Below are 12,446 nucleotides of genomic sequence, written 5' to 3' on the forward strand. Positions count from 1 at the left end.
TTTAGGAGTAGCACCAGCAAATATTTGTTTGTGAATAAAGAATTTAGCGTAAACAATGACAAAATTCAATAGGCGTTCAAGAGCATGATCTTTAGGATAATCAAAGTAACAAATAATATCTTTAAAGTCTTTATGTGTACTTGTAGGTCATTCCAGAATTGGAGGACAATTTAGGCATCAACACTTTTGAAAAATTGACCCTTTATTTTATTATTTTCTGTTATATATTTATGAAGAACAGGTATAAACCATCAAATAATTTGATTCGTCCAGCTCAGGCATGAAAGGTATACTTTTTTTTATAAGATATTTTATTTGTTTTGTGCTATGCTTGGCACAACCCTGTTACCAATACTCAGGAACCTGTAAAAAGTACATTTTTAAATATTATCATAATAAATCATTTGCCATTAAGTAAAGAAAGTCACATTCTCATTGAATACTCATTTAATTTTATATATGACTTGACCTATATTAATTTAATTGACTTTTGAAATCTCTCTTGCCGAACTTTTCAATATTCACACTTTTTTGACTAATTTCAGTATTTATTTTCAAATATTTCCTGAAATACGTCAAACATATAATCATTCAAACTATTAAAAGGACATCCTTGTGAGGTGAGAATATAATTTGTGATTATTTTGATAAAAAAGGATATGGTAACAGGGCTGAAATGAGAGTAACGTAAAAGACGTAAAAGTAAGTACTTTAACGTCTACCTGGGGGCGCGGCGCGGTCACGTGTCGGTTACCGTGGCAACGGATTCGGCGTCAGCAGCAGTCTTGGCACTGAGATTCATGACTCCGCGTTTCTGCTGGAGGACGCTCTCGCCCGCTGAAGGGAGGACAGTCCGCCTCGCTGTCCGCAGCCTGGACGTGTTTATGAGGCGCAGCTAGACCCATGTCTGGCCCCGTCTCCGCGGGTTGTGTGTGCTCGAGCTGCGCGGTCGGACCAGAGAAACGTCTCCTGCCCGCCTTGTTGTTGCTGCTGCTAACGTGACGCAGCTCCGGCCGACATGGCTGAGGATGACAGCGAGTGGATCGTGGAGAGCATCGTCGGATACCTGGGGAGTCCCGAATGGGTCATTCCCGTCACCGACTTTATGGAGAACAAATGCACAGGTGAGACAGTGTCCCTCTTTTTTTTCCTTATTACATCTCACTGAACAAACCCTAGAGCCTGATTTGTGGTTCCGCGTTTAATCGACGCAGACCCTACGCCGGTGTAACGCGGAACCATAAATCAGCCTAAGCTCTGCACCAGACTTGTGCCGCGTTCCATTTGTCCTCGGAAGTGGGAATTTCCTAGTTACCAGTCGGAATTTTCAACTGGAACGCCCCTCGAAGTGGGATTTCCCACTGGGAAAGTGGGAGAGTCTTCACCACCCCCGAGTTCACATTCCAAGATGGCTGCCCCGGCTGTAAACAGTAGAAGAGAGCTCTGTAAAAATCCGTAGCACTTCATTCTAGTTTTGGTCACACTAAATCAGTCGTATACAAGTATTGTTCGGCATATATATGCTGCTATAGTGTAATTTACATTTTTCATTTGGTATATGCGAACTACAAACTTGTTTTCCGACTTTGTAACTGGAACGCTGATAACTCGGCTGTGACGTAATTCCCAGTTCCGAGTTCCGACTTCCGAGGTAAATGGAACGCAGCATTGGCTAAGCTACAGCTAACGTTGACAGTCTGACAGCAGCTCCTTCAGGTAGAAATGTGCCTTCTTGTCAAATGTCTGGCGGGGGTTTCAGTACAAGTGCTGATTTGTTAACTATCTGCGTATTCATTCTTGCAGTCTTTGACGACGAGGATGAAAATAAACTATCATACACAGAAATCCACAAGCAGTATAAGAAACTGGTGAGTAAGACCCAAGTGGAGATGTGTTAATCTCAGCTGAAAGCTCCTCTCTCGTGCAGTGAGTCGACAGCATTGTTGATGAATGATTTTTGGACTGCTGACTCGTCAAAACTGGACTGCTGAAAGAAAGCTGCTTTGCTTTTGTAGGTGGAGAAGCTGTTGGAGAATTACATGCAGGAGGTTGGCATCAACGAGCCGCAGTTTCTGCAGGCATGCACCTCTCCCTTTGCCAAGTCACAAACTCTGCAGGTATTTATTTTAAGCTCTTGCTGCATACTAGCACACTGTCAAGTGCCAGCTAACCTGAATAGAGAATCAGGGGTGGGATTTGGTTACATAACACTATTTATTCAGCTTTTTTCTCACTGCCAAACATGATTGGTCTCTTTCACCTCCTTCAAAGTAAACCATTTTTTCTGTCAAATAAACTAAATGAGAATCCCGTTTATTAGATAATCCACATTCCTGATCACAAAATAGACTGGTAAGAATTGTAACCGAAAACAGTGATTTGCAGGGATGTATACATATTTTGAATTTCATGATTTTATAGAAGCAGAATAAAAATAATAAAAAAAAAAGAAATCTGCTAAAACCTTTAGCCACAAATTATTATATAATAAGTATAAAAGAGCATCCCAAAAAAGAGCATCCCAGGAAATCAAGTCTTTGGTGTTTGGCACTCTGTGAAAGACTGCATAAACCAAAGGGATGTTTTTTCTTGTAAAAAGACACAGGCTTTGATCATTTCAGTATTTACTGTATATAATATATTTGGGAAAACTGACAGAATCCCCAAAGTCAACTTAAACAAATCTGAGTGTATAATTGTATTACATTCAGATGGCACTGCAGTTAAAACAGACATAAGATAATGCAATGCTTCTTTAAAACACATACGACTCTAACTCCAAGGAAAGCAACACATTTTTTTTTTATTTGAAAATAGACCTATGGAACGGGGGGGGGGGGGCTGATAAAGAAAGACATTTGATTTTTTGGGGAAATTGTAAATACAGTATCCTCAAGGCCAAGGATGAAAGCAGCAAACTGGACTGTCAACCACACTCAGTTCCTCAGTCAGCATCTGTGAAGGTTAAGAGGTGCATTAGTCTTCTTGGTATGGGTAAGTCACGATCAATGCTGAATGATTTATGGAACGTCATCTTTATCTGTTTACCATACTTACTTGAAGTCCTTCTACATGGCAATGTTATGGGAAAAAACTGTAGGACTGAATTTTATTTCAGTTTCTCTGTGGATAGTCATTAGTTAGGCCTTTACTGGGATCCCTCAACTATGTAAATCAGTGGTCACCAGCCCTGATCCTCAGGATCTACTGTCCTGCATGTTTTGGATGTTTCCCGGCCTCAGCACTCCTGATTCTAATTAAAGGTCCTCATTAGCTTGTTATCAAGGTCTGGACGGTTCTGTTGTTGACACAGCTCCTTGTATCACGGTGTCCTGATGAAGCAGGGCAGCATCTAAAACATGCAGGACAGTAGATCTCGAGGACCAGGGTTGAAAACCACTGATCTAAATCATTCAAAGTCTTCATCTTTTCCAAATAATGTTGTCTTGCTTTACTTGGTTATTTGTTACAGTAGACTGATTCATTTGCCTTTTTATGACTCATCTTTTATTTATTGTCTACCACAACCCCCCTCCCCCCTCCTTTATCAACATAGCTACCGTGCTCCACATTGCAGTTGGTTTTCCCAAGCCCGATTGCGCTGTCTTGAAGCAATGCTGCAATCTAAACTATGTTTTTTAAAGGAAGATTTTGCATACCTCAGGAAAACAATGAAATCCACGTTCTGTGTGTATCACTAAATTATCTAAACGGGTGGCAAAAGAGATGTGGACTAAAGTTTTTTGTTGTTGTGCAATGTCTTCCTGTAAGTCAAAATTTAATTCAAAAGCATTTTCTTTTGGCTAAATAAGATTTGACCGAATATCAGATTTGACAATATATTAAAACATTTTTTATTGACACTGACAAAGAAGTGTGAATATGGCTATGCCAGACTGGCAGAGAATGAGATCTGGATTTGTTTGCAGTCCTTACAAGACTGAAACCCAAATAATTTACTCAAAGACAAATAAACAAAGCAAAAATGATTAGTAGCAGAGACTGTAAGCAGAGATTTAGGTATCAATGGAAATGTGTTTGTTTCAGAGTATGGCTTGTGCCGACAGTTGAGATACATTAGATAAAGTATGCAGAGGTTGTGATGTTGGTGACCAATGTGCTGTATTTATCTACCCCGTTGCATGTGAAATAATTGAATTACTTAAGAAAGATCATGTTTGCGTTTGGGCTGTGGGAAGGAAAAAATATGGGACAATGACATGCAAAGGGAGAGATTACATTGTCAGGAAGGAAAAGGGAGAAGCTGAGGTCTAAAGCACTGAATGACTTTAAAGACTTGCCAAGTGGTAGCTTAGATGTGGGATGAGCTCTTAATAGAAACAATCTAATGTAATGATTAGCTGTGAGTATCGCTTTGTTTGAAAACATGCCTTAGTTAATGAGGGAGTAGTTTAATGTCTACGGTGCTAGAAGTACATCCTGTCCTGAACCAGAGGGTAAATTTACCTTTAATTAAAACTAATGGAATCAGACTTTTAAGTTAAAAGTTTCATTTCTGTAATAGTGAGTTTGTTTGAAAGCTCTCACACTGAAATAGCCCAAATTGTTTGAGTGTGATTTTTCTTTTAATATGCAAGTTAAATGTTCTTGAGACATTAGTGTACTTGATTAAATTAAAGTGAAGAAGCATGTATTTAAAGCAGCTGACAGGTTAGCAATCCCAGTGACTTCAGGTCAGAACATGGAGCAAGAACTAGGTTTTGAAAAAGAAAACATCTATATACACACTACATTTACTTGTAAAGCCATTTTAGTCACATTATTTTATAAGCTTTCAAAAACACAGCTTTTTATAGTAATGTAGAATAAGAGAGAGTAGGTATATTAGGACTCAGACACTGGAGAAATGGAAAATGTCAAAGCATGGACACACGAAAGATCACTGAGCATTAAAACTTTTATCCAGATGAAAGAGAGAAGACATGGACAAGGAGTCAGAGAATTATCATCAATCAGAGAGAAATTAATCAGTGTTGTGGAGAGAACTAGTTGAGATCAATGCAGGAGAGTTGATATTAGCCAATGATTGCTAATATGACCACAGTATTAAAAGGTTTAATATCACATATCAGGGCAAAAGAAAACACTTTTCAGGTATTAAAATGTTAAATCTAGTATTTTCATTACACACTGTCTAAGTTAATGAAATAACAGCTTTTGGTCTTTGCTGTTGCATGGAGTCAACCTCCACGGAGATATCCCATCTGGAATGCTGACAAATCTCTGAGTAGATCCTCCTGCTGTCTAAAATGAGCACTATAAATGATCGCATATTTCATTACATATAAAGTGGTGGGGTCTCAGGTCTGTACCCTGCACAAAATACACCCTGGCAGGAATGTAAGTTGGGAAAATTTCAGACTGTCTCCTGAAGGACATAGTACAATACAACATGCTATTCATAGTGATGAAAATAATTAAATATCTAATTCACAGCTGCCACAACTGGGCAAAAGAGCACTCCCGAGTGAACTTAATTTCAAAAGGTTTTTTAAGAGTCTTGCCTAATTTTTTTTCTGAACGTCTGCATTTATATTTCATAAATTATATTCAATTGATTTAAAAAAATATTTTTTAATAATAACTTGCCAGTTGCTCTATGTTTGGTATTAACTGCTTGACGTGTTTAAACCGTATGTAAATTATAGATTGATAACTACACAAAATCATGTCTGGAATACAAGTAAAGAACATCTAATTTTATGAATAATAAGATATACTTGTAGTACTTTACAATGAGGTTATTTAGTCAGGGCTTCAGAGCATCAGCATTCATTTATATTCTGTTTAGACATTTGCTTGACTCCTTGCATGGCCTGACTCCTCTGCTACTTTTACAGATACAGTATCATCTTCCACAAAACCATTGAATTGGATTTACCATTTGGCTTACGAATGTTTGGAGTGAAATTTTTTCTTTTTGTTGTATAGTCGGTGTTCCAGCCAGTTTTGGCCACAGATGACTTCCAGATATTTCGCTCACTGATGGTTCAGAAGAACATGGAGCTGCAGCTTCAAGCGCTCAGGGTCATCAAAGAAAGGAATGGTAGGCTGGATATGTGTGTGTATGCTGTACATCCAAACATACACCTTCAGAGTGAATGTGATCAGTCAAATTTCTGTGTTTAGGAGCGCTCCCTGAGTGCTTGACTGATGGCGTCGACGTGATGACAGAGTTGCAGCAGCAAGAGATGAAAATCCTTGAGGAGGTTCTCAAGTAAGCTTGTACTCTTACTTCCTGCTTTGTCATTCTATCGTTGCATCTCTCACACAAATATGGAAAAAATTGACCAGCTTTATAATTTTTTTGAATTTCCACATTGCCTTCGTCTTAATCAGCATATGTTGAATGCTAATCGCCTGTTCCTTTAAAGCATAATTCACCATTTCATCCTTCAGCATGTTTTTATTTTCAAACTCTCCTCAAGTGCAGGAAACTGAGCGTGCAGCCTTCCTTCAATAATTCTAGTGAAATAATAAAACTCTATTTAGTTATTTCAGTGAATGTGTCATTAAAACATAATATAGAGAATATGTTTGTTTACAAAAGCAGCATCCCTTTTCACACAATCACTGAAAGTTCAGTTCAAAATTGCTCATAACAATTTTCAATTATGTGAAAATACCATCATTTTAATTCAGTGTATTACAACTGTTCTCCATCACTTTCACAAAGCTGTGCAGCCTGTTCCAGCCAGATGACGGTCATATGAAATGTTTTGGATGATGTTCATTTGAATGAGGATCACAGTGAAAAACCTCCCCAGATGAAACGAGTCCTTTAACCTGGGACTTTTTTTAGACAGTCAAAAAAATATGGCGATCCACAATTAGTTGTGGGATGTACAGCCAATAACTTCTTGTACCACCACTGTTTTCCCTTTAATTTATATCTTCAGATATCTCAGATATCTAACATGTGTATTATTATTATTATTATTATTATTATTATTGTTTTTTACTAATTACATACACCAAAGAGGTTATGTGGCTGATATAGGTTGTGTTGTTAGAAGGCAAGAAAATGCCTTTTTTTTTTAATTTATTTTTTTTTTTTTTACTTCAGCTGTGCTGTTGGTATCAAGTTTCAGATTGAAGTTCACTACGGATCAGTTGTCCGCATGTGCCCAGGTAGAAGCTGCTATCCCGGTTCCTAATGGGATTCTGCCAGTAACATTTCAGCCAAACAGAACACAGAGAATCAAACAGGACTGCATTTAAGCTCCTTAGGTCTCAGCTAATTTAGGTTAGCAGGATTTAGCGGGATGAAGCTCAACAAGCAACTGAGAAAAAGGTATTTTTATCCGGTTTGTTTTACTAGGCTACCTTGGCCACACACCACCGCTGCATTATCCAGCTTCTAATACCTTCCAGATCATCGTAGTGTGATCACAAGCAACTTTGAAGAAATTGAACATCTCTGAAAGACTGAAAAAATTTGAAATAATAAAAATTATTTGGGCTCTGAATCCTGTCACAATACTAAAAAAGTAGTAGTAGACTTCACTGACAAAGCTGTTGATTTTTCTACTATGTCTTTGTGTACTTTGCCAAAGGCTGTGTGAACAATAGAAATGGTTTACAACCAGCTCATATCACACCAAAGACAATAAGCTACAAGTCTAACTTTGCACTTGTAAGACCTGATCCAATATTTACGAACAATTTTCTGCAACAATCTCAGCGGTTACTCCTGCTTCAGATCTAATTTTGGACTGCTTTTCTTCTGCTAATTTATTCCCAGAAAGTCAAAAGAGGAGTATGATTTGGAAATGAGCAGGAGGCTGCTATTAGAAGAGGAGGTAGGTTCCACCTCCAGCAGCTGCTCTGATAAGCCAGTGCTAAAAGGTGAAGAGGACCAGAGTACCAGATCTGTTCCCTGCCAAAACACTCCAGAGGTAAGACATCATGAGCTGCACGAGGAAAACAACACCTGTGAACCAGTCAAATTGTAACTCACAGAAAACCAGTAAGGCTTTTTGTCCAAAAATACCAAAATATCTGAAGTATCAGTATTTAGTGTTTCCAAATGTAATAGTCATCTATGTAACTGAAAACAATTTCCAGCATGCTCTTTACAAAGTGCAAGGTACTGTGTGAACAGTGAGAAGTAATGATACATTGCACCAACTATCACAAACATTGGTAATAAATTTAACGGAGTGACTATTTGCACCAGGGTACAAATAGCAAGCTCCCACCAGCTGAGCGATTCACACCCTGTTGCATATGAAAACAAATGTGTTGCCCATGCGCATGTGCACCACTCTAAAATTGGAACCATGTCAACAATAGAGCCAGGCAAATGTCTGCTCTCACACTTCTGTATGAACAATTTTTGCTCTTGTGTCATTGTAAGATATTTTGAAGAGATTAAATTAAATTATCAAAAGTGGTGTGAATACCTGTCAATCACTGTTGAGCTGGTGGATGTTTTTTTTAATAAATAATTTTTTTACATTTTTTTTCTAATAGCATACATTGATATTGGTAGCAGGGTGTAAATAGCCTACGCATCAGTACTTGCACCCGGGTGTAAATAGCCTAAGCCTAAATTGAATCTGCAAACTTAAATATCTGTTTAGTTCCATTATAAATACTTGATGTTGGAAGCAAATGAACAGCTGCAGTGTTCAAGATAATGAGAACTCAAAATGACACAAGACTCAGGGAAACCATGAATATATTGCAAAAAAGCCAAAATGTTACCAATTTTTTAATTTATTCCTTACACGTTCCATACTTGATTTGTTTACACTTTTTGAGTGATGTCGCTGCATTGCTTGTATCTCAATAAACTTGGAAAAGTTCCTCCAAAAAAGTCCCTTACACTTGTAGTGGGAACACATAACTCAGAGACTGTTAATTCACCTGTGTGAAGTTTGGGATTTGGCCATTCACTGCTTAGGAATGTGCACTTCCTCAGGAATTATTCAAATAAGAATTAAAAAAAACAAACAGAAAGCCTTTCATTGCCAGCATACTCACAGATATCAACTTGTTCCATTTACACTCTATTTAAAGTATGCGTTGATATAATATTTAGTTGAAGGTGATGTAGTATTTATGTGATGTGCACATAATGCTTACATGTTGATGATTTTAGGTCAACAGCAGTCCTCTCAGAGAAGAAGGGAAGGAGACGGCTTCCACCGGATGTGCAGCTGACAAAAATGCAGTCAAAAGTAGCTCTAAACCCGTATCAGGTATCCTCATGAACACCCTCCAACAAGGAACAAATACTGAACCAACAGCTTTAACATGAGTACTCCTACTAATAGAGCAATATAAGGTTACTTTTCAAAGGTATTGTATAACTATTATAAAATAACCAACATGAAGTGATTTGAACATGTTTGTACAGGTTGTGGCAATAACAGTGGGCAGTCCAGAGTTCTTCCTGCAGTTAGAGCTCCAACAAAGTCTGAAATCTCCACTAGCTGCAGTCCACAGACAAAGGGGGAGAGCAACAGCAGGCAGAAGGCAACTGATGCCCGCGTGGAGGAGGCGCAGAGGGACGCTGGCTCCGCTAAACTAAACACTGTGAGACTGAGCCTGATACCAACACAACTATCCATTCATCCATTTTCTGTACGCACTTCATCCAATGCAGGGTCACGAGGATCTGCCGGAGCCCAGAACATTTATTCCTCAATGACCACGATAAATAAATGAACAGAAATGTGTCAATACTGCTCACTAACCTCACTAGAAAATTCAATGCCTCACCAAATGTTGGTATTTAGATCAAACTTAGCAAGGATGGTTTATGTTGCTCTTCTTGCTGTGCAGGAGTCGTCAGCAGCGCAGCAGGAGGAGCTCCAGCAGAGGACGCTGTATCTGCGTCAGCAGCGAGACAAGCTTCAAGCCCTGAAAAAGGATCAGCAGAAAGTCAAACAGACAACCACAGCGGAGGAGGCACCAGCCAGCCCCCCGCCGCCACCTTCCACCTCCCCGGTAAATGCAACTGCTTCTTTTCACTCCCCTCTTTACCCATCCCTTATTTAAAATCATGCTTTTACTAGCCTGTATCAGCTCATTCAAATTAAGAAAAGCCTTGATCATTTAACTTTATTTTAATTGGCTGTGCATCATGTCAAGTCATCACCTTGAGCATCACGTTTTTATCTTCAAACTCATATTCACCCTTATTTTAAATGTTTCCTTTCCCGTGACATGTTTATTTTGTTTTCCATCCGTCTGCATCTGATGTAATCTGGTCTTTTCTGGCCCGGTCTGTCAGGAGGCAGGCGGGCAGCCCCAAAGGAATGGGGCCAGTTCTCCTCCTCCTCCTCCTCCTCCTCCTTCTTCAGCGCAACAATCTAACTCCTCTAAACAGAAGGTGATATCCATCAGCTGCCTCGCCTGCATTTGCTGTGGAGTGCTTTCCTTCCCTCTCTGCCTCCGGCCTAGAATAATACTTCTTTCTTTTTTGCAAATACATGTGTCCGTGGCTGTGTGGTTGAATCCTGGTAGTAATTCCCACCGCTTATTACTCCCCGCTCAAGCGGTCGCTGGAGATAATTTGTGTAACACCTGTGTCGTGTCTGCTGTCTTCACACAGGAAATATCTGCTGAGGAGAGGAAGAGGCTGCAAAAGAGAAAACACCTGGCTGACAAGCTGAAAGAGGAAGTGATCAAGAAATAACTTCCCGTCCATATGCAATATCGTATTTCTTCTCACTGCTAAACAATCGCATGACTTCCTTTACACTGCCTCAAAATTCCCTTCACAGGACAGATATCAGGGTTTTTATTTGACGATGGTGAAAAGTAAGACAGGTTCCTATCTTCCAAGTTTTCTTCCTCACAAACATATATTTCAGTCTCTTGGACAGACCACTCCAGTATTTCTGGTAATTGTAGCTTCACATGTTTGAACAAGTTCAGGAAATTAAATGACAGAAATCAAGCTACCAAAAGGCTTTTGCTTTTCATTACATACCTGGCCTGTGTCCAAAATCCCTCTAATAACCATCACATTAAATGTACTGCATTCATGTAATTGACTGGTAGTCTCTGGATCTGAAGAAGTGCTGAATTTATGTACGTCTAAAGGGCTGAGTATACTTCTGCGTCACACACACGCAGAGCACACGGCGCACCCGTGGTGCCGTCACGAATCGTTCAGAGTTCTCCGTCTCTCCGTTTGGTCGCGGTGCAGTACCCCCCGCGGCCACTAGTTAGCGATCTTTTTCTGAATGGTTTATCCGACTTTTTCCGGTCACAGTAAATCAAAGAAATAAGGACAACTATTGTGCAAAAAACAAAAACAAAAAAAATCACATATAAACGAAGAAAAAAGCCCTGGAAGTTCACTACTGATTCAAACCGGAAACCGGAAATGCTTCGCTTTCAAACGAACCAATCACAGCCCTCTCGGTCTGCGTGTGGACGGCGTCTCCTCGACGCGTAGTTACAATTTTCGGGAGGTGCACGTCACTGACGGCGCATGTGACGGCGTGTCCTCTGCGTGTCCAAAAACCACACGCCGTAGACACGGCGTCGTTTTGACGCAGAAGTATAATTCAGCCTTTAGTATGTACAATGAAACATCTTGAGCTGCAATAGTCAATTGTTTGGTCGATCAGTAAATCAACTGACAATAACTTTATTTTTGCCATTTTTCAAGCAAAATGACATGTGAAATTTGAGGCTTCTGCCTGAAGCAGAATGTAAAGTAAGATTTTACACACATTTGTTCAACTTCACAGAATTTAATTTGATACTGGCCAAAAATGTCTTTTAATGTCATAAGCCTACTTTATAAGTGTCTTTAAAATAATTTTATGAAAAGGAAGAGTGATTAAGGACACACTGATCTTCCATGTGAGTCATGTGATGAAGACACAGCAGGTCTGAGAGTCAGTGGGGTGTGGTGGACCAGGACAAGACTTGGGATGGTTTTACATTATGATAAAGGTAAAGTTAGCCTGTATATGTGCACAATCTTGTTTTTCCCCCCTCCCGTCCAAACTGTTGCCAGGACACATTGTAGCACCTCATTCCAGACAAGAGTTCAGAGGAAGATGTGAAGATGAACATCGTCACATGTTCGAAGGTTCTAGGAGAACGGCACGTTGCTCTTCGCGAGGACTTAAGTATTGATCTTCAAAGCCATCTGCAGTCATCCACTTTCTACATATGTAATAAAATAATGTATGCTGTTTAATAAAATCACATTTTATAGAAATGACTTGGGATCCAGAGTGTCATTATAAATGTGTAATGTTTTCCATGAAGAAACCTGGTAATTTGGTAGTTGGTCTGGTGTTCGTGGGAAAAAGCTTTTCTGATGTTATAATCAGATGTTATTTTTGTCATAATTGTGATCAAAGATGTTATCATTTGAGACAAAAAATGGTTTTGTTGTTGCCAGTAAGACTAAAATGTAATTTAAAACCATCAATAATTGCAAATATGCA

The 12,446-nt window shown here is 39.2% G+C and overlaps 1 protein-coding gene across 2 annotated transcripts; it reads left to right on the top strand.

Annotated features, from left to right (window-relative positions):
- Positions 1-770: 770 nt before the first annotated feature.
- On the top strand, positions 771-11,062 carry cfap36 (cilia and flagella associated protein 36). 2 transcript variants are annotated; one of them, XM_061744778.1, is made up of 11 exons: positions 771-1,124; positions 1,804-1,868; positions 2,016-2,117; positions 5,953-6,067; positions 6,151-6,238; positions 7,766-7,919; positions 9,128-9,227; positions 9,386-9,564; positions 9,814-9,978; positions 10,265-10,363; positions 10,586-11,062. In XM_061744778.1, the coding sequence occupies exons 1-11, from the start codon at positions 1,019-1,021 to the stop codon at positions 10,667-10,669; spliced, it is 1,257 nt and encodes a 418-aa protein (XP_061600762.1). In that variant the 5' UTR covers positions 771-1,018; the 3' UTR covers positions 10,670-11,062. The 2 variants fall into 2 exon arrangements, with proteins under 2 accessions (XP_061600762.1, XP_061600763.1); XM_061744779.1 differs by lacking the exon at positions 10,265-10,363.
- Positions 11,063-12,446: the final 1,384 nt, after the last annotated feature.

This window comes from Cololabis saira, chromosome 17 (genome assembly GCF_033807715.1).
Source record: "Cololabis saira isolate AMF1-May2022 chromosome 17, fColSai1.1, whole genome shotgun sequence".
Classification (NCBI taxonomy): Eukaryota; Metazoa; Chordata; class Actinopteri; order Beloniformes; family Belonidae; genus Cololabis; species Cololabis saira.

Excerpts from the sequence above, each read along its gene's own strand:
- cfap36 (XM_061744778.1), top strand. The coding sequence starts at position 1,019 with ATGGCTGAGGATGACAGCGAGTGGATCGTGGAGAGCATCGTCGGATAC. Across the intron at positions 6,239-7,765 it reads ATCCTTGAGGAGGTTCTCAA|AAAGTCAAAAGAGGAGTATG; the intron begins GTAAGCTTGTAC and ends ATTTATTCCCAG. Across the intron at positions 10,364-10,585 it reads CTAACTCCTCTAAACAGAAG|GAAATATCTGCTGAGGAGAG; the intron begins GTGATATCCATC and ends GTCTTCACACAG.